The sequence below is a fragment of the Monodon monoceros genome, unplaced genomic scaffold (assembly GCF_005190385.1).
Source record: "Monodon monoceros isolate NGI ecotype Baffin Bay Population unplaced genomic scaffold, NGI_Narwhal_1 Super_Scaffold_7, whole genome shotgun sequence".
NCBI classification, from domain to species: Eukaryota; Metazoa; Chordata; class Mammalia; order Artiodactyla; family Monodontidae; genus Monodon; species Monodon monoceros.
The window spans coordinates 105,712,717-105,734,143 of record NW_021703784.1 but is presented as its reverse complement, the minus strand read 5'-3'; the positions used below and the strand labels follow the sequence as shown (position 1 = coordinate 105,734,143).

General features: G+C 54.9%; 1 protein-coding gene across 1 annotated transcript in view; it reads left to right on the top strand.

Annotated features, from left to right (window-relative positions):
• KCNQ1 (potassium voltage-gated channel subfamily Q member 1) overlaps positions 1-21,427 on the top strand; it is a 311,701-nt gene that overhangs the window by 20,793 nt on the left and 269,481 nt on the right. The window contains exons 2-3 of the mRNA XM_029207933.1: positions 7,806-7,870; positions 17,180-17,185. Coding sequence (XP_029063766.1) covers positions 7,806-7,870; positions 17,180-17,185 — 71 coding nt within the window. The remainder of the gene's footprint in view (positions 1-7,805; positions 7,871-17,179; positions 17,186-21,427) is intronic.

Here is a 21,427-nt window from a genome sequence, read left to right as displayed (position 1 = left end):
GGATCGCGGGCACTGCTGGCCCCGGCCCAGAGCTCCGAGCGGAGCCAGACCGCAGCCGGGAGCCCAGGAGGGGCCGAGCGTGGGCTCCACACAGGATTCCGAGAGCAGCACGATGCTTAAATGGTGGAGAAAAAGTCATTCAAAGCTGTGTTTTCCCAGAGAGCCCATATTTCTTCCTTTCTTTTCATGCGTTCGCTTTTATGGGGCCAGAGAGCTGTTATCTCAGCTCTGTGTGAGGGAGCCCCAGGGCGGCCTCCGAGGGATTAAGCGTTCTGCTGAACCAGGGAGATTTGGGGGGCCTGAAAAAGCCATTTTGGGTGGAATCTCAACTCTGCTGCAGGGTCTGTCCCAGGGCTGTGAATGGGCCCGTTTGAGATCTGAGCCTTGTTTGTGGTTTCCCGGGGAAAAGGGCCACTGCCAGGGCTGCAGGGCCGGCTCCCAACATGGTTCCTGAATTCAGAGGAAGCCCTGGGTGTGTGTGTGTGTGTGTACGTACGTGTGTGTGCCTGCCTGTGTGCACGTGTGTCTGTGCATGTAGGCGTGCGGTGTGCTTGTGTGTCTGCTCATGCACATCGCCGTGCACGCACGTGTGTGTGCGTGGGTCTGTGCGTGTGTGCTCTGTGCCCGTGTTTCTGTGCGCACGCGCGCCTGTGGACGAGTTCTGGGTCTGGGTGGCTCTTCTGTGTCTCCCCCTGTCCTGCTGCTGTGGCAGAAACACTCCCCTCCCCACTCTCTGGAATAAGAGACCCAGGCTGGGCCCAGGTGAGGGGCTGGTTTTTGTCTCTGAAATCGAGGGGGGTTTTTTTTGTTTTTTTTTTTTCCTTCCTTTTTCAAATCCCACACAAAGAGAGAGGCACTCAAAAGCACAACACAGACACCGCGTATTCCATGCCTTCTGGTGGGGAACATACCAGGGAATTGTCCTGCGATGCTGCGGTTAAAAACCCCGTGAGCCGCGGCCCGGAGGCCTAGGGGATGAGGTCATTGCTGCGGCTTCCTCCCCGGCCCAGGCCCCTCGGCGGTGACCCAGCCTTCCCGCCGCTGGATCACCCACCCCGGGGCTCCGGCTCCCCCAGCACGGAGCGAGACTCTCCCGTCCCCTGGGCCTCAGTTTCCCAGATGCAAAACCAGGCTCCATGGGACTCTCTGGGCCCCCTTGGGCCCCTCTGCGGGCCTCACTTTTCTCAGGAACGCAGTCTAGGCTCTGTCCTCAGAACCCCCCCCCCCCCCCCCCCGGCGGCCCCAGCTCACACTCAGCTCGGGCCTCTGCAGGCCCGCGTGTTCCCAGCTTCTGCTCTCTACACCCTTCACATGCCAGTAAAGACGACCACGCTAAGTCAGGGCCAGCGGCCCCTGTGGGGAGCCTGCTGCATGCACGCCCTCTGCTCTGTCCTTCACTCACACAGAGGGGATGAGACTCACAGAGCTTAAGTCACTCCTACCCAATGTCAGGGCACCAGCGGGTGGCCCAGACTTTTCATTAACAAACCCCAAGGTCTTGTTTTCTCCAAGGCCGCCTCCTCCTTGGAGTGCTCTTCTCCAGCCGTCTCCTCTCTGCTTGGTGAACTCCTACACATCCCACAAAGCCCCGCTCCTGTGCATTTGCTTCTGGGATGCCTTCCTGCTCGCCCAGTGACATCACTGGCTTCGTCCCCCAGTGCTCTTGGAAGATGTCATCTCCCCCACTGCGGGGCCTTGAGCTCCTTGGTCTCTGTCCCCAGCACACAGGAGCTGCCCAGTGAGGACTGGTTCCCACTGCCTGGGCCTTGTCTGATGCTCTGCCTCAGAATGTAGTCCACCCTTTCCCTGCACCCTGGTAGGGGTGTCCTCGCCTGCGTTTGTTCAGCCAGCAAGTGTTTCTCGTGCACCCACTAACATGCCAGGGTCTGTGTGCAAATAGCAGGGATTCTCAGGGGCAGGACACGGGCTTCATGTCTGCGTCCCCAGGGCCCTCCCCGTGGGCCCTGTGTAAGAGGGGGCCAGCGCCGAAGCGTGGGGAGGGACTGACACCCTGCTCCCGGGAGCCGGAAGGCGGTGGCGGTGCCCTTCTGCGAGCACACGTGTGTGTGCGTGTGGACACGCATGTCCCGCCAGGCCAGGGTTGGGCCTTGGCCTGGCTCAGGTGTCCCACTTGTCCCTCTATAGGGTGGGGGTCTTGGCTGCCTCATGGGCAGAGACTTTCCGTGGGCACAGCAGAGCCTCTTGGGTTTGGGGCAGAAACACTGAAAGCTAAGGGACAGCCCCGCACCGCAGTCTGCATTCCAGATATTTCTGCCCAGCGGAGCTGGCTGAAGTGTCCCGGGGTCTGACTGTGCAGCCTGGGGGTGTGGAGCGGCCTGCGGGTCCAGGCCACAGGGGCCCCCTCGCTCGTGCCTCTGAGGCCCTGCCCGGTGCCGACCCAGGGAGACGGGACAGAGGGACACTGGCCTTGGGGAGGGGGGAGGGGGTGAGCTGGGGGTCGGGGTCCGGGCTGCTCCTCGGGCAGGTGAGGAAGGGCCCCACCCTGGAGAGTGCGTGTCTGGGGAGAGGCAGACTGCTGTGTTTGTCCACCCCGTGCCAGGTGGGGTGGGCAAGACCCAGGTAGCGCCTGCACTTCCCCGGGTCTGGGTCACCCCTGATGTCCCCATGTGAGTCCGTGAACAGAAGCTTAAGGGCCGCCAAGCAGAATTTGAAGCTGCTGCCCTCAAGGGGTCTCGGCTAATTCTCTAGAGCCCCTTTGCCACTTGGTGGGGACCCCTGAGAACGAGAACCCCGACCCCCGGGATTCTGTGGACATTGGCCTGAGCCCCCTCTAAAGCCCCCTAAACCAGGGGCCCGGCGCCTCTGCTCCCTGTGACGGGCCCCTCACTTCCTCTCGTGTCTCCAGGGCATTTCTCCACCACCGCCCCCATCCACACTCGAGTGTCATTGCTTCTCCCAGCGCCTGTGGCCTTTTTTCCTCATTGTGTGTGGTTGTGGGTTTTTGGCTTCCTCAGCCTGGAGTGGCCTGGACCCTCCCTTTGGGGTCTCCCTCCTGGGCTTGCAGGGCCGAGTGCCACTGTCCCTACCTTATAAGGGGGACGGTCCCCCAGCCCCAAGGGCATCTGAGCAGGAAGAGGCCGAGGGCTCGAGGCTCGCGGGGCCCTCTCTGGGGCCCAGGGTGGTGACTCGGGCTGTCCCCACCTCCGGGGCCATCGTTTATGCCCGCCAGGGTCCCCGTCCCCAGGGCTGGCTGCGTTCCTGGCCTGGAGGCAGCTGCTCCTGAGGGGACAGCTGACATTCCTTCTTGCGGGGTCTGCGCTCAGCCGAGAGCCGTGAAAACGGGAACCCTCAGCTGTAACCGGAAACTTCCGCGGGCTCACGGGCCCTGTGGGTGGAGAGGTCCTAGGGCAACTTGCGCTCGCTAACAAAGGCGCCCTCTGTGAAGCCCACGCTCCGTCCCGGGCCAGGACGGTCCTGTCCATCAAGTCGATTCAGAACCAGGGGAGGGGGGCCTGGGCAGGAGGTGGAGGGAACTGCAAAGTGTTTGAAACTTTCCCGAAAAACACGTAACCCGATCCGGCACGAGTGGCCTGAATCAGGTCACGCCCTGGGGCCGCCGGGCAGTTTTACGCCCTGAGCCCTTGCAGGGGAGGACAGGGCCCCACCTGGGGTTGAGGGATGGGGCGGGGGCGAGGGGGGCATGGGGACGTCCACCTGCAGCCCCTGGTCCCCCCGGAAGCAGGGCACCTCCTCCAGATCACTTCCCCTGGGCCCCCAGAGTTTCCTCCTGAAGGAAAGCAGGGCGGTGGGGCGGGTGCTCTCGGGTCCCGGGGAGACTCTGCGAGGTCAAGTGGAGGCCCTGGGGCCCGAGACCAGCCAGGGCCCGGCCCGCAGGGCTCCCCCCCGCCCCCGGCTGTGTGAACCACTGGGTCTGGGTCTGTTTGTTTCTACAGTGTTTCCTGTTTTCAGGCTGTAAAGCTCTGTGCTGTGAGGTGGGTGCCGGCGTCTTAGCTGCCTTCCGGGGTGTCTTTGCCGGGAGCCTGCTGACAGCCCCTGGCCGGCACCCCGTCCGCCCTGGGCTCTGGGAGCGTCTCCTAGGCTCCCCCCTTGGGGAAGCCCGTCCCGCTGGGTCCAGGGGCCCCGGGAGGGAGGAACGACCATCCTGCTGGCGGAGGCTGCTGGGCCGGCCTCCGCTCCCTCGGGCAGAAGGAGACGGGGGAGCCCACGGCCTCTCCTGGCACCCGCGATGCGTGTGCGTGCGTATTTGTGTGTCCGCGTGTGTGCGTGTGTTTGGTGGTCTCCACGGCTTTCTCTCCAAAGCGGCCAGGTGTCTGGGTGGTCTCACCCTGCAGCCCCCCCGTACCCCCTCTTTTCTTCACCCTTTTCCGAGGTTGTGGAGACTCAGCCCCAGGCTGGTAACCAGAGTCAGTCGGAGCTGCCCCCGGTTGGGGTGCAGGGGGCTGGGGACCAGCGGGGGCGTCGGGGTCTGGTCAGACGGGGAGCTTGGCCTCCCGTGTCGGCAGGAGGGCCTTTTGGGCCAGGCGTCCCTCTTGCCCGTCTGGAAGGCGTCAACCGTCCAGGAGGGGGGTCTTCACCTGCACCAGTAGCCGCCCCCCGGGGGGAGGGTCCTGCACCGCGCTCTGCCCCCCGCGGTGTGGGTCTGGCCTGGGCGGAGATGGGGGGACTGCTCCGTGTTTTCCGTCCCGCCTCGCCTGCCAGAACGTGAGGGTCCAGGACCAAAGTCGGACGTTGGGGTGCGGGCGCCTGCTGCGGCCCGCGGGCCCCTCCACTGGGGATTTGGTGGGATTAGAGTGTGCCGTCCTTGGGACAGGTGTTTCCTTTATGCTCTGCCCGGGGGCTGCAGAGAAGCGCGTCTTTAAGTGCCACATTCAGTGGGGTCTCCGGCTTGGGGTAGCTGGAGGGCCGGGTTTTGTCAGGGCTTGTTTTTGCATCTGACCCTGACCAGCTGGAGTGCCTTGTTTTAAGCGCGGGGTAACAGCTGACATAACATGACGGGCATCAGGCTGAACAGGCAGCCGTGTCGCCGGGCGCGGGCGGGGGCCTGGCACCGGCGCTCCACGTGGGGGCTGCCCTGGGGAAGTCGTCAGGGATAATGGGATGAGCCCGGCGGGGCCTCGTGGCCGTGGGGTGCACGGCGCGGTGGGGTCTGCCAGCTGTCACCCCCGGGTGGGGGCTGGGGGCTTGCAGGTGCCAGAACGATCGCCCCAGGAGCCTGCATTCAGATGGGCTATAATCGTGTCCTCTGCTTCCCCAGGTCACGGAGAATGGGAACCAGAGGCCCCGGCTGTGCGCCCATTGAAGTGTGCCATTGTGCGACTTCACGGGTGGGGGGAGGGGGCTGGTGCAGCCCTGCGGGGTCGGGGGGCCGCTGCCCGTGCACCTTGCCCACCCACCCCACCCCCCGCCCCCGATCCCTGACTCACTAAACGGTCCTCAGAGCCAGGGTTGGGGGGCGGGAGCGGCTGCTCTTTGCGCATTTTCTGTCTCCCAGCTATGTGTGGGTCAGGCACACCGGGTGGGGTGAGTGGAAGGCGGAGCTGTGGAGGCCCCTGGGGCGGGCGGCTGCTGGCAGCCCTCTCCTGTGACCGGGCAGGAGATGCCCCCGACCGGGGCCAGTCCCATGTGCCCAGTGGACTGCCTGTCAGCTTCTTCTGGGCCCCTGGGCGGCAGCCCCAGCTGGGCTCAGGAGGCCTTGATGACGCCCGTGAGCGCAGAGGGGGCCCAGGGAAGCCCTCAAGCCTCCGCAGGGTCGTGGGAATCGGGGGCCACGCTCCCCCGCTCACGCGTGGGTCTGCAGGCGCCGATCCCCCGGGGCCTCTGGCTGCCCCGGAAGGCGAGTCCGGGCCTCAGGCCTTGGCAGTCTCACTTCCCCTTGGCTGGCGGCTGCGAGACAGACACCCCCGGCCCAAAGCTCGGGGCAGGGGTGTCACGTTTGCGTTTCCAGGTGGACCCAGCCACCCTGGGCTGAGAGAATTTCCCCGTGCCGAGCAGACGCCCAAGCCGGGGCTGCTGCGAGCTGGTGGTGCCAATTTCCCAGCTTGAAGGATCTGGTTGGTAAAAACATACCTGGTCCAGCCGGACACTGGCAGAGAGGCAGGCGTGCACAGGGACGCACATGCGCGCACAGACACGCACGTGTGGACGCGCTCACGTGGCGTGCACACTCAGGCACATCCACGTGTCTGCGCGCACACGTGCACACAGGCACACAGGCTGGAGCTTCGGCCGGCAGGGAGCGGGACGCCCTCGGGGCCGCGTTCCATTTGCACATTTAATCCAGAAACTGTCAGCACGGGAAGCCTGGACGGGAACAAAATGTCAAGTGTGTGCTGAGAGGTGCAGCCTGCCCCCTTCCTGGCGGGCGATGGTCTGGTCAGTTTCCGAGCGTGATGAGCTGAGGATAATTTGTGCGTTCGGAACACGGTGCAGTGGGGAGACCTGGGTGGGAGCGGGGGCGGGCAGCGTCTTTATTTCATCTTCAGTTTCTTGAGCTGGGCCTGTGTCTTCTCCCCGACCGACCGTTCTCTGAGCCCGGCCAGGAGGGTCGGAGACGGGGGCCGCGGTCCTCGGCGGCGGGGATTGGGCTGGGTCCGTGTGTATTCATTTCTCAGCGTTGCCGACTCTGCGAGGTCCCTGGACCCGGCTGCAGAAGACTGAACGTGACCACAGAGCCCTGGTGACCTCACCGTTTTCAGGGTGCTGGGCAGCGGGGCTCAGCCCCTGCTGTTGGGGTCCCCTGAACTTTCTCCAAGCATCCCCCTTTTGCTTAAGGGCTCTGTCTTCATTTCAGGGTCAAGGTGATTTTCTTTCAAACGAGGACATCTGTTAGACCACTTAGGAGCTCTGGGACATTGGGAAGATGCTCTCTCGTCCCGGGGAGTTTGTAAGAATTCCTGGTTTCTCCCCAGTGTTTGGAGAGCCAAACATGTCATAAGCTCCGTCACTGGTCGCTGTGTAAACGGGCAGCTGGAGGCCTCTGTACCCCACCTTGAGAACGGGTGGCAGTGGGGCAGCAGGCCCCGGGCTCCGGGCTTCTCCCCCTTTCTGCTTCAGGGTAGGCCTGCCGTTGGCGGTGGCTCTCCAAGGCCCCAGAGCCAGGATGCGCACACACAGGCCCCCAGGCCTCACCAGAGAAACTCCAGGTGGCGGTGGTCCAGATCCCCCCCAGACCGCCTGGTGGGCCGCACGCATTCCCGACCCTCTCCAGACCTCAGCCTAGAACCCCGGTGCTGTGGGTAGCTCAGGTGCCTGGGGCTGTGTTCTCAGTCCAGAGCTGAGGGCCTTGAGGGCCAAAGGGACAGTGGTGGACAAGTGGCCTCTTCCTCCTGGCAGGGTTGGGGTGGGGGTGCTGGGGAAGTAAATGGGAAGGCCGTCAGTGCCCACCGAAGGCGCCTTGGTTGGGAACCAGTGACCTCAGTTAGGGGTCTGTTAGCAGCACCTGGGCCCTCTGCACCTGAAACGCAAGGGGGAGCAGCAGACAGACAGACGGACAGGCTCAGGTTTGCCACGATGGCCGGATCTACACAGATGTGGTAGCCTCTGGGTTATGTACTCTGTTCACGTAAGCCAAAGCCAGCTTTCAATTGCGGTATAATCGACGTGTGATAGACGGCCATACTTACAGCGCACAGTCGGACACCATGAGACCGTTACGCCCAGAGGTGTCCTCAGGGCCTTGGGATCCCTCCTGCCGCCCCTCCCCACTCAGGAGGCAGCCACTGCCCTGCCCGTCAGCAGAGACGGGTCTGTACTTTCCAGGGTCCTCTGGTCAATGGATCACATACGCGTGCGTGCTCCTGTCTGGTGCCGCACGTTGTTCTGAGGTTCATCCAGGTGGTTGCGTGTATCCAGGGGCCATTCTTTTCGTTGCTGACTTGGGTTCTGCTGTGTGGACGAGCCACAGTCTGTTTATCCATTCACGTGGTGGCGGGCATTTGGGTCGTTTCCCGTTTTGAGCTGTTGTGTGTACATTTGTGTTCAAGTCTTTGCAAGGACTTGTATTTCCTCTTTTTTAAAAAATATATTTTCTTGAAGTATAGTTGGTTTACATTGTGTTAATTTCCGCTGTACAGCAAAGTGGCTCAGTTATACATATACAGACATTCTTTTCCATATTCTTTTCCATGATGGTTTATCACGGGGTATTGAATGCAGTGCCCTGTGCTCTATGGTAGGACCTTGCCGCTAGGACTTGTATTTCTTTTTTCTTAGGTAAATACCTAGGGGTAGGATGGCTGGATACTATGGTAGGTGTTTATTTAATCGCTTAAGAAACTGGCTAACTGTTTTCCGAAGTGGTCACACCACTTATAAGTCCCGCCAGCCGCGTGAGAGTTTCAGTCCCCGCAGTCCTCACCTGCGCTCGATGGGGTTGGTCTCTTCCATTCTAGTCAATCTGATAAGGTGGGGGAGTGCTGTCTCCTTGTGGTTTAATTTTCATTTTCAAATGACTAATGATGTTGAGGATCTTTTCGTGGTTTATTGGCCTCTGTATGACTTCTTTGGTGAAGTGTCTTTCAGACCTTTTGTTCATTTAGAAATGGATCTGTTTGTCTTATTTCCTGGGTTGTGAAAGTTCTTTATATATTCTAGATACAAGGGTATATGTTTTACAAATATTTTCCGCCCCAGTCTATGGCTTTCCTTTTCCTTTACTTAATAGTGTCTTTTAAAAACGAAAAGATCTCAATTTTAATGAAGTCAAATTTATTGCTTTTTCATTTTTTATGTGTTTCATGCTTTGAATGTCATATTTAGGAAATCTTTACCAAGTACGTGATTACTAAGGTTTTCTTCTGTGTTTTCTTCTGGTGGTTTTAGTTTCAGTGCTTACATTTAGGTCCATGGGTTACCTTTTGTCCACCATGTAAATTATGGGTTGAAGTTCTTAATTTTTATAATTTATTTTTATTGAAGTATAGTTGATTTACAAAGTTGTGTTAATTTCTGCTGTACAGAAGAGTAATTCAGTTATACATATATGTACATTCTTTTTCATATTCTTTCCCATTATGGCTCATCACAGAATATTGAATAGAGTTCCCTGTGCTATACAGTAGGACCTTGTTGTTTATCCATCCTATATATTATAGTTTGCATCTGCTAATCCCAAGTTTGCAATCCATCCCTCCCCCACCCGCCTCCCCCATGGCAACCACAAGTCTGGTCTCTATGTCTGTGAGTCTGTTTCTGTTTCGTAGATAAGTTCATTTGTGTCATTTTAGATTCCACATATAAGCGATTTCATGTGATATTTTTCTCTGACTTACTTCACTTAGTCTGATAATCTCTAGGTCCATTCATGTTGCTACAAATGGTGTTATTTCACTTGAAGTTCTTAATTTTTTTTATGTGAGTGTCCAATTGTTCCAGTGCTGTACACTGAAAAGAGTATTCCTTACCCAGGGAGTCACCTTGGCACCCTTTTAAAAACTCAATTTACCATAAAAGTGTGGGCCTCTTTTTGGTGATGCGGTTCTGATGCATTGACCTTTTAGTCCGTCTTTATGCCAATACCACATTGCCTCGGTTACTACAGCTTTGTAAAAGTCTTAAGATAAGGAAAACCGTCCACCTTTGCTCTTCTCTTTCAAGCTGTGTTGGTTATTCCGGGTCCTTTGTACTTCCATATAAATTTTAGAAGCTGCTTGTCAATTTTTACAAAGAAGCCTGGTGAGATTCTGCTTGGGACTGCATTGAACCTCAGGATCAACTGGGGGAGAATCAATCTCTTACCAATATCAGATCTTCTGACCCATGAACATTGTAGATCTCTCCATTTATGTAGATCTTTAATTTCTGTCAGAGATGTTTTGTGGTTTTCAGTGAAAGGCCTTGAACCTCTTTTGTCAGATACCAGGTTTTTCATATTTTCTTATGCTATTGTCAATGGTGTTTAGAGCTGTAATTAATTTTGGTATTTATATATCTTTTATATTGATACCTCTGTAACTCAATTTTTAGTTCTAGTAGATTTTTTGTGTGGATTCTGTTGATTTTTTTTTTTTTACATTGATCATCATGTCTGCAAATAAAGACAATTTTACCTCTTCCTTTTCGATCTGGACGCCTATTTTTTTTTTCTTGCGTGATTGCACTGGCTAGCCCCTCCAGTACAATGTTTAATAGAGATGGGAAGAGTGAACATCCTTGCCTTTTTCTCAGTCCTTCCCAGAAGTACGTTTAGTTTCTCACTATCAAGTGTGATGTTACTAGGTTTCTGTAGATGTCCTTTATTAGACTGAGGAATTTTCCTTCTAATACTAATGCTAAGAGTTGTTTATTTTAACATAAATGGATGTTGAAATTTGTCAGGTGCTTTTTCTACACCTCTTGAGATAATCATGTTTTCTTCTCCTTTAGTCTCAATATGGTGAATTATATCGATGGATTTTTCAGACGTTAAATCAAGCTTGTGTTTCTGGATAAACCCCAGTTGGTCATGTTGTATTATTACCCTTTGTAGATATTGTTGAACTTAATTTGCTAAAATTTTGCTAAGAAATTTTGCATCTAAGTTCATGAGGGATATTGACTATAGTTTTCTTATAATGTTTTTGGTTTTGATGTCAGAGTAATGCTGGCATGGTAGAGTGCTCTGGGAAGTGTTCTCTCTTCGTGTGGAGAGAAGAATTTTGTAGAAGTGGTCTTATTTCTAACCTATGTGTGTGGTGGAATTCATCAGTAAAGCCATCTAGGCCTGAACTTCTGTTTGTGAGAAGGTTGTTAACTAGATTTTAAATGCATTTAATAATTATGTTCAGGTTATCTATTTTTTCTTGAGGAGACCTTGGTATTCTGTGTGTTTGAAGGAATTTGTTCATTTCACCGAAGGTGTTGAATTGATTGGCACAAAGTTGTTCATAATATCTCATTATTATCTTTTTAACATTTGTAGGATTGTGATGATGTCTCTTCTCTCATTTCTATATTGGTAATTAGTTCCTTTTTTTATGATCAGTCTGGCTAGAGTTTTAGTGATTTTGTTGATCTGAAATAACCAACTTTTATCTTGGGGTTTCATTGGATGTTTTTTCTTTTTTGTTATTTCATTGGTTTCTGCTCTGATTTTTATTGTTTTTTTTTTCTGTTTGCTTAGTTTTAATGTGCTCACCTTTTTCTAGCTTTTAAGGTGGAAGCTGAGGTCATTGATTAAAGATCTCTCTTCTAATGTAGGTGTTTGGTAGTCTAAAGACCACTTTAGTTGCATCTCACAGATTTTGATGTACTGTGTTATTTTCATTCCAATTTGGCATATTTTCCAATTTCATTTTTGATTTCTTCTTTGATTCATGGGTTAGTTAGAAGTGTATTACTTTCCAAACATTTGGGGATTTTCAAGATACCTTTCTGTTATTGATTTCTACTTTAACTCATTTGTGGTAAGAGAAAACACTTAACATGATTTGATTCTTTCAAAATTTATTAAGACATAAAAAAAAATTTATTAAGACTTGTTTTATGGCCCAGCCTAAGATTTATCTTTGTAGGTGTTCCATGCACACTTGAAAAGAATATGCAATCTGTTGTTGTTGGGAGGACTGTCCTGTAAACGTCAGTTAGGACGTTGTGGTTGGCAGTGCTGTTCGGGCTCCTGTATCCGTACTGGATTTTCTGTCTCCTTGTTCTCTCAATTATTGAGAGAAGGAGTGGGTATCAAAATCTCCACCTATAATTGTGGATCCATCTTTTCATTCTTCCATTTCTAGTAGTTTTTGCCCAGTGTATTTCAAAGCTTTGTTATTGGGCGCTTTAGTATTTAGAATGGTATGTCCCCTTGATGAATTGACCCTGGTAACTTAACTTCATCCTGGTAACTTTCTTTGCTCTGAAATCTGCATTGTTCGGCTTTCTACTCGTTCGTGTTAGCACAGTCTGTCTTTTAAACTTATTTTACTTTTTTTTTTTTTGGCGGTACGCGGGCCTCTCACCGTTGTGGCCTCTCCCGTTGCGGAGCACAGGCTCCGGACGCGCAGGCTCAGCGGCCATGGCTCACGGGCCCAGCCGCTCTGTGGCATGTGGGATCTTCCCGGACCGGGGCACGAACCCGTGTCCCCTGCATCGGCAGGCGGACTCTCAACCACTGCGCCACCAGGGAAGCCCTAAACTTATTTTACTTTTAACCTCTTTGTGTCTTTATATTTAAAGTGTGTTTCTTGTGTGAAGCATATAGTTGTCTTCATTTGTGAGTCAAATTAAAATACTTTTAAAGGATGCGTTAAGCTTATTTGCTTGTATTAATATGACTGGTGTTCTTGGTTTCACTCTGTCGTAGTCTTTTACAATTACATGTATTTTGCCATAGTTGCTGTGGCAGTTTTCTCCGTGAGATGTGTATCCTTTGCTCTTTAAAAGTATGTTGGTATTTCGGAAGGCTTGCGCTTTTGTTCTGACAGTTACTTTTGTTCCTATACCTTTTAAAATTTCCCTAGTCGTCGTTTTCGACTTCCCCCTTCAGTAGCTGGCTTGTTGGTTATTATCGCTCTCCTTTAACCCCCACCTGTAGCCTGTACCACGAAAAACGGACTCATTCCTTTTTCCTCTTTTATAAGTCTCAGACCCCACAAATCCAGGATCAACAACTGAATACTCAGAGGGCAAGAAAAGGATGAGTGACGTGGGAGGTGGGGGTACTGGTGGCCTCGGTGAGCAGGTGTCTCTGAGTGAAGGTGAAGGACTGAGTCATGCATGCGTTTTGGGGGGCAGGGGTGCTCCCGGCAGAGGGGACGGCTCCCATCCAGACCCTGAGCGTGTGCCTAGCTCTTGTGTGTGGGGGGGTCAGCCTGGTGTGAAGGGTTCGGGGCTTGCCCTGGGCACTTGGGCTTTCCCTCTTGGGAGCCGGAGCTCGACGTGGGGTGCCCTCTGACTGGTGGAGGAGGGGCAGGCGGGCAGCAGCAGGGAGCAGGCAGGCAATGGATGGTGACTTGACCAGATGCATCATTTTACTTTGATTGTGCGAGTCCTTTATACCCCAAATGTGGTTCCTTCCGGGGAGAAGGGTAGGAGAAGGCTTTGACTGATTCTGACAGGTTTTATTTCTCAAAAAAAAAAATCTGAACCAAGTGTGGCAAAATGGAGGAAAAGCAGGAAATGGGGTGGGAACTTTTTCTTGTCACGTTATCTGCTATATTCTTCGGTCTATTTTTAAAATCTCATATTGAGCAAAGAAAGAAAAGTCTGCTTAGATGAAAACTTTCTGCAGCAGTTCATGGCCTTTCTCAGCCTTGCGGGTGCGGAGGGGCACCCTGATATCCTGCGGGGCTCACGGGTGCGGAGGGGCACCCTGATATCCTGCGGGGCTCACGGGAACGTGTCTGCAAATGGCTCAATTCCACTGAGACATTCGCAGTGTTGACCAGTCCCTTGGGGAAAGCATTTCTGCAGAAGGTTTTATAGGTCTGTGGGGAGGTGGGGTCGTCTTACTGCATCACAGTGGAGCCAGTTGCGTGCAGGCGTGTGCGTGCCTGTGTGTGCACGTTTTTCTGTACATTCACTGTGTGCTTGGGTGTGTGCATACGTGTGTGTGTCTGTATGTGTTGCAGCCAGGCCCTGACACCACGCAGACACAGGGACCCTGCACTCTCCCCTAGCCCTGAACTGATCCCGGGGGGAGCCAGAACTGGCCGGAAGCCATGTAGGGTCTCCTCCCTGCCCGCCGTCTTGTCACTGCGGTCCCCTCCCCTGTTTCACCCTCTTTGGTGTCCTGATTCCTCACCCACTGGACAGTTGTCTTGGATGCTGTTGTGAGCTCCTGGGTCCCGGCCCGTATCCAGAGCCCCCGCACCTGGGGCAAGGGGGCGTCTCAGCTGCCGGTGCCACGGTGGAGGTGGTGGTCCCCGAGGGGCTGCAAGGGGCTTTGGGGCGGGCTGGCACTGCCCTGTCCTCCATCGAGGCCGCCGCCAGGTGATGCCGGGGCCTGGCGTGTGGTGGGCCTTGTGGGAGCCCAGTGCTGCCTGGTGCCCTGGCCGTGCCAGGTCTGTTTCTGGGGGTCTCTGTGCCTGTTTGCTGAGCAGGGCTGCTCCCGGGAGCCCGCTGTCTGTCCACTCGGCCCGAGGGCGGGCTCTCCTGCCCCCAGGTGCCTGCAGTGGGAAGAAGAGGTGGTCTGTGTGCTATGGCTGCTCCTCCAGCAGGTAGGCCGCGGCCTGGGGACGCCTGGGGGGCAGCGGACGTGAGTGGCAGCCCATGGCCAGCTCCCCAGGCCTGCTCGGCCCTTCCATGCCACGGATCCAGGGCCTTGGCCCCCTGTCTGCCAGCCACCTGGCGTGAGCCTCTGTCTCCACTCCACAGTTTGTTGTGTCCAGGAGACCCCAGGGCCCCTTTGTGAGCAGGACGCTGGGGGACTCACTGCCCTCAGGACAGGAAGGCGGTCAGGCCTGAGGAGGGACAGGCCCGGGTCGGTGAGCGGTTCCGTAGCAGCCCGAGGGTAACTATCGCCGGCCTCCCGGCCACACGCACCCCTGGCTCCGTGGGTATGGAGTGCACGGCCAGAGACAGCACGACACAGGTGGGCGGAGTTTGTGCCAACAAACTGCTTTCTTAAAATTAATTCTATGAAGCTCGTTAATTCTACGAAGCACTTTTAGGCTTACGGGAAAACGGAGCAAAAGCTCAGAGGTTCCCACTTACCTCCCCCCACCCCCCAACGTGGCCCCATCGTGAACACCGTGTGTTGCAGGCGTTTGTTACAATCGATGAACCGACTTGATTGGCTACTATTAACTCGAGTCCACAGCTCACATTAGGGGTCCCGCTTGGGGTGTTCTCTCCGTGGGTTTTGACAGATGTGCGGTGACGTGTGTTTCGGGGTCGTACAGAGTGGGCTCGCTGCCCTGAAGCGCCCGTGCGCGCCCGCCTTTCTTCCTCCCTCCCCCAGAACGCGGCCGCCACTGCTCTTTTTACGTCTCTAGCATCTACAAAAGCAGAGAGCGCAGGCTTGGCCACCGCGAAGTGTGAGGCCCTGGCTCAGGCCGCGTGTGAGCAGCCGGCCAGGGGCGCATGCCCCTCCCTGGGGTCTCTGCGCACAGTTCGAGGGGTGCCCTGCCCCCCTACCCTGTGGGCTGTCGCCTGGCCTGCGGGAGTGCCCATCTGACTCCCCCGAGAGCCTGCCTGTGGTTCTCTGGTCCTGGCTTCTCGTGATTTCTTCTTTTCCAGAAGCATCCACACTCCGTGGCCATGAACCGGGCCATGCTCTGAGCATCCCTGGAGTGAGGGCGCCCCGTGTCCTGGGGACCGCCTGGGCTTGGCCGGTATGGGAGAGAGGTCAGGCTCTCTGGCCTGGGGTTGCTGGGCCCCGGGCGGCTGAGTGTCCGTGAGGACCTGGGCCCGTTGCCATCTGGGCGTGACCTTTACTCCATCCCAGGTCTGAGCGCTGCTGTCCCCCGTCCCCTGTCCAGAGCCTGCCAGCTGCCCGCCCACCGCTCTCCCCCAGCCAGGCCTCACCAGCACCCGCGACGTGGCGGCTGGGACAGACCTCTTTAAGGAGCAGTCAGATCCGGTGCTGCCTTGTTTATAACCTCCGGAAGCTTCCCACGCTGTGAAGGGACACCTCCTGCCCCCCGTGACCCACAGAGCCCCTTGAGGCGAGGTCACAGCCCTGCCAGCCCCACCTCCCGACGTGGACTCCCCAGGGTCCGGCCTTCGTGCGTGTCCCTTAGGCTGGAGCCCAGATGTCACTTCCTCAGGGAGGCCAGCCTCCACTCATCCCTTTTGCCCTCGTACGTCACGCGGGGGGCACGGTGCTGGGGGCTTCGCAGGGGCGGGAGGGCCTGAGATGCCGGGCTGGACCTCTCTCAGGTGGGGCACCCTCGCTCTGGGGGGTGGGGGAGCTGTGTGGGTGCTCTGAGGTCTTGGGGGGCCCAGGACTGCAGAGCATCCCGGGGTGTGTGCGGGGCCGGGGACACGCTTCCCAGGGTCAGAGTGCCAGGTGGGCACCCAGCAGAGACCCAGCCAACACGTGAGCCCGGGCTCTCTGAAGGAGGATGGAGCGTGGCCGTGAGTCTAAGGGCTTTCTGGGGGAGGGGGATGGGTCCGGAGCTTCTGGAAGGAGTCTTCCAGAGAGCCCTCAGCCTTGGGGTGGGGGGCGGGTGACCCTGGGCTCAGTGCAGCTGGGCTGCGAATGGGGTTGGGGTCCCAGGGGTGAGGTTTGGATGTCCTCTGGGCTTCAGGCTTCGTGAGTACCTATTTCCTGAGGGTCTCCTGAGCCAGCCTGGGGCCTGATGTGAACCGCGAGTTCGGCGCGAGTGAGCCGCCCTTGGGGGCCCTCGACGTGAGAGGGAGACGGACGCCAAGGGGGTCAGCAGGATGTGGGGGCCGGCACACCACCCGTCCCCTGGGAGGACAGCCAAGAGGGGGAGACCACCGGGGCAGGGGTCGAGCAGGGGGACAGCAGCGTGAGTCCTGCTAGCGGGGAGTGTTTTACGCCCTGGAGGCTGGGGGCTGCAGTCAGCAGGGGTGGAGGAGGCCGGGTGAGCTCGGTGGGCCTGGGGAGGGTCAGGCATCTACTCTGGGCAGACGGGGGACCAATTTCTCACTCAGGGTGGTTTTAAAAAAGCCTCCCCAAAGCAGATCTTCGATTTAGTGCAGTTCTCCTTATATGTGAACTTGTCTTTTAAAAAACGATCTGTTTTTTTCGTCCATCTCTTAGGTCGGTTTGGTGATTTTTCTCATTCCGTCTCATTTTTGTTCGCTGAAAGTTCTCCTCTTTAGGTGTACAGGTCAGCGCGTCCTGGCAAACCTTCACCGTCTTAGAGTCGCCACCGCAATCAAGACCTAGAACATTCCCACCCCCCACCGAAAGTCCCTCTGTGCCCTTGGCAGCCCCCCCCCCCCCGCCCCCGCGCCCCCAGCACCTGGTAATCACAGATCTTTCCTGTCCCCATGGTCCTGCCTTTTCCAGGACGTCATTTGAAAGGCATCCCGAGTTCTGTAGCCTTTGTGTCTGGCTTCTTTCACGGAGCAGAACACATTTGAGCTTCATCCATGTTGTGGCCTGCGTTCAGTAATTTGTTTCCTTTTAATTGGAAAGGATAAAATGTACCCCAGTTTGTTTATCTGTTCGCGGGCTGATGGACATTTGAGCTGTTTCCAGTTTTCGGCTGTTATGATTAAAGCCACCCTGATTACTGCCGTCAGGTTTTTGAGTGGTCATATGTCTTCATTTCTCTGGGGTAAATCCCTGGGATGCTGGACCATGGGCTAGATGCACGTTGACCTTTCTAAGAAACTGCAAACTGTTTTCCACGCTTTGCTCTGTTTTTTTCCTTCCTTCCATCTAAGTCTGTTTCCATCATTCCTGTTCCCATCAGTACTTAATACTGTCCGAATCGTATGCCTTAGCCGTTCTAACAGGTGTGTGGCCCCTTCCGTGGCTTTAATCTCATTTCCCTGGTGACCGATGACGTGGGGCATCTCCCTGTGTGCCCACTTGCTGTTCATATGTCCTTTTGGACCCAGCGTCTGTTCAGCTTTTGCCCATCCGAGTAACTGGGTCATTGGTCATATTAGTGAGCTGTAAGCGTTGCTTATGTATTTTACATATAAGTCTAGATATTAGATTTCAGTGATGAGGTTTGTGCTTTGCAACTGTTTTCTCCCAATCTGTGGCTTCTCTTTGCCTTTCCTTAACAGCATCTCTCAAAAGAACAGAAGTTTTTAATTTTGATGAAGTCCAATTTTTCCGGGTTCTTTTGTTTTTTTTTTTTTCCCCCTCTCCAAGGTTCATGCTTTTTGTGTTCTGTCTAAGAACTATTTGCCGGATCCAAGGTTACCGAGAGTTTCCTCCTCTGTTTTCTGTGGCTATTTTAATAGTTTTACATTTTATATTTAGATCTGTGATCCATTTTGAGTTTAATTTTATATACAGTGACAGGTATGGACGGAGGTGAAATCTTTTGTGCATGTGGTTATTCAGTTCTTCCAGCTCCTTGTTTCCATCGAATTAGTTTGACACCTTTGATGAAAATCAGTCGACCATCTGCGTGGCTCTGTTTCTAGACTTTCTAATCTGTCCTGCCACCATCACCCTGCCTTGATTCATGTGGCTTTTATCGTAAGCCTTGAAATCAGGCTGTGTTAATCCCTCAATTTCGTTCATTTTCAAAAGTATGTTGGCAATTCTAGTCCTTTGCATTTACATCTTAGAATCGGTTTGTTAATTTCTACCCCCAGAATCCTGCTGGAATTTTGATTAGCACTGTGGTGCGTCGTTAGGTGAATTCAGGTATCAAACACATCGTAATAAAGCGGAGTTTTCTGAACACGATGGATCTCTCGCCTCTTTAGATATTTTGAAATATCACTCATCTGTGTTCTCTAGTTGTCAGGGCACAGATCTCACGTGTAATTTGTGAGACTTGGTACCGAGTTTTTCTTGGTTTTGAAGCTACTGAGATGGTATCGTTTTCTCAATTTCACTTTTGGATTGTTTGTTGCTAGTACGTCAACCTCGTATCCTGTGGCTTTGCTAACCTTATTAGTTCTGAAAGCTTTTTTTTGGGGGGGGGTATTCTTTAGGGTTTCCTGTGGAGATGAGCCTGGTGTCCCAAATAAAGTCAGCTTTGTTTTTTCCTTTTCAATCTCTGTGCCTTTTATTTCTTGTTCTTGTCTGATGCGCTGCCTGGGACCCTTTTCAATCTCTCTTGTTTTTTTATTTCTCTTTCTTGCCTGATGGCCCGGCTGGGACCTGCACGACAAGATTTGGTCGTGAGGAGAGAGCAGTTGTCCTTGTCTGGTTCCTGATCTTGTGGGGAGACAAGTGGTCTCTCCCCCTTAAGCATGATCGTAGTTTTGGGGTTTTATACGTGCCCTTTATCTGCCGAGGAAGTTCTTCTCTTCCTAGTTTGCTGGGAATAGAGCACGTGTCGAGCGTGGCTATTGGATTTCGTCAGACGCTTTTCCTGTATCTATCGAGATGATTCTCTGTGTTTTCTGACTTTTAATATGGTGAACTATACTGACAGGTTTTCAAATGTAAGCCAACCCTGAATTCTTAACATAAAGCCCACTTGGTCACGATGCATTTTAAAAGAATATATTGCTGGGTTTGATTTGCTAAAATTTAGCATAGAGTTTTTGCCTGTGTGTTCACGAGGGATGCGTCTGTGCTTTGCTTGTAACATCACTGCTCTTGGTGTTAGGTACCACCGGGCTCGTAGGATGCGTTGGGGCGTGTCCCTGCTTTTCGGTTTAGGCAGAGCTAGTGTAGAATTGCTGTGTTTCTCTGTGGGTGTTTGGTAGAGCATGGGAAGCCATCTGGGCCCGGAGTTTTGTGAGTGGGAAAATTTTCTGTTAGGAATTCAATGTCGTTTCTAGCTCGGGGCTATTCGGGTTCCCTTTTTCTTCTCAGGGAACTTTCAATAGTTTGTGTCTTCGAAGACATTGTCCCCGAGGAGCCGGAGCCCCAGAGCCCAGACTGGGGACAAGATCGTCTTGTGATGGGTGTCACTCCCGGGCGGCCTAGGGACCGTGGGGTTTGTAGCATCCGCACGCAGCTGTCCGAATGCAGGGGCCCTCCTGGGTGCCCCGAGAGGGGACACCAGAGGGCTGGTGGTCTTTGGCCCAGAGCTGCTCCAAGCCCCCTCCCCATCCCCTCAGCTGCGGGCTGCCCCAGCTCTCTGGGAACAGGTCACCGTCGGGGCGGGGGGCGGGGACATGGGGGGCTGAAGATCAGACTTTCGCCGTTTCCTTCCAGTTCTGTTCCCTGGGAAGGCAGCCCCTTCTCTGAGGAGCGAAATCCAAGTAGCCAGCTCTCGAGTCCCCGGCGCGTCTGCCTTTGTGTCACACTCTTACTTTGTAAACTTCGGCCCTAAAACAACATACGTCGTCTGAAGCTGCTCACATATCAGCTCTTGAAACAGCAAAATCCGTGCACAATTTCCTCTCAATCCCTTAAAACATTCCTGAAAGGAAAGAAAGAAAAAAAAAAACTGTTTAAATTCACGCTTGTCATTAAAATCTCTAGACATGCAGCATCAGAGCAGGTCCCCAGCTGTCAGGGCACAGAGGAATGGCCCGTGCGCAGCGCACACGCGGGCATGCTTGGGCGCACGCACACCACGCACACGCACACATGTGCACGTGCTCTCGCGCACACACGGGGGGAGCAGCCTCAGTGCATGCAGCGCAGCGCTTGGACCGGATCCCGAGGAAGGGTTTTCATCCCCAAGTCTCTGCTGTGGTCAGCTTCTAGTTCTGGGTCAGTTCTTCAGTAACACACTTTGAGAAGCTCGGCAGAGAAAATCCCACCCCCCCCAGCCCCCCCGCCATGATCCTCCTCCCCGAGCTGAGTGGCCAAGGCAGAGATCGGTGGGGCGGGGCTTCTTTGGGGTTCACAGCCCTCAGCAGTGGGGTTCCTGGGCTGAAAGTCAACCCCGTGTAGCTGCCCTGTGGACAGAAACAGCGCTCCCCGCCTGGGGAAGATGGGGGATTTGCTTTAAATACGTGTAGAGCTGGCTGCCGGGCAGCTGACGGCGGTGCTGCCGTGGGCACGGCGGCCTCCCTCCCGCCCCCGCCAGCCACTCCTGTCTGGGGCTTAGGACCTGCCTCCCCGAAACCCCCACCTGCCTTTCCTCTGCTCGGAGCCCCGGTGCCTCTCCCGCCACACCCCCTCTTCCCGCCCAGGGGCCTTGGCTTCTCTTCTGCTGGCCGCCAGCATCACGAGTTTTTCCACAGAGTGGGAAAGGGGCGGCCGATGTTCCGGGACCCCTTCCCAGGAGGACAAAGCTTCAGGGCCTACAGCCTGGACGTCCCCAGAGACCCTTGGCTTGGCCGTGGTGTCAAGCTGGAGCCCCCAGCACCACTGCCGCCCCCTCAGGCCAGGAGTTTGTGATCAGGGTGCGGGGGGCTGATATCCGAAGCTGGGAGGGGGCCTCTCCCCCATCTCTGGTGGTTCGGTGGTGACCAGGGACATTCCTTGGCTTGTGGAAGCATCACCCTGATCTCTGCTTCCCCATGTTCACATGGGGTTCTCCTGTGTGTGTCTGTGTCCTAATGTCCCCCATTTATAAGGACACCAGTCGGATTGGATTAGGGGCCCATCCTGGTAACCTCAACTTAATCACATCTGCAATGACCATGTTTCCATATAAGGTCACATTTTGAGGGGTCAGGACTTCAACTTACGAATTTGGGAGGGACACACGTCAACCCCGAATGGTGCCCGAGTGGGGCAGACTTGTTGAGCGAGGGAGGTTGGGGGTCATTCTGACCTGTCCCTGTAGGCGTGAGGGGCGAGTAGCCCTCAGGGACTGTTGTCGCCCGTGGTTCTAACGGCCCAGCCCGGGTCCTGGATTTGGTGCTGTGCTCAGAGCCCCGGACTCAGCCAGAGTGAGATGGGAGAGGTTCCTGGGCTCCGGCCCTGCATCCCACTGTGACAACGGTGACCTCGTGAGGGGAAACCAGGGGGCTTCTAATATGATGAGAGGACTGGGCGGTAGAGGAAGCTGGTGGT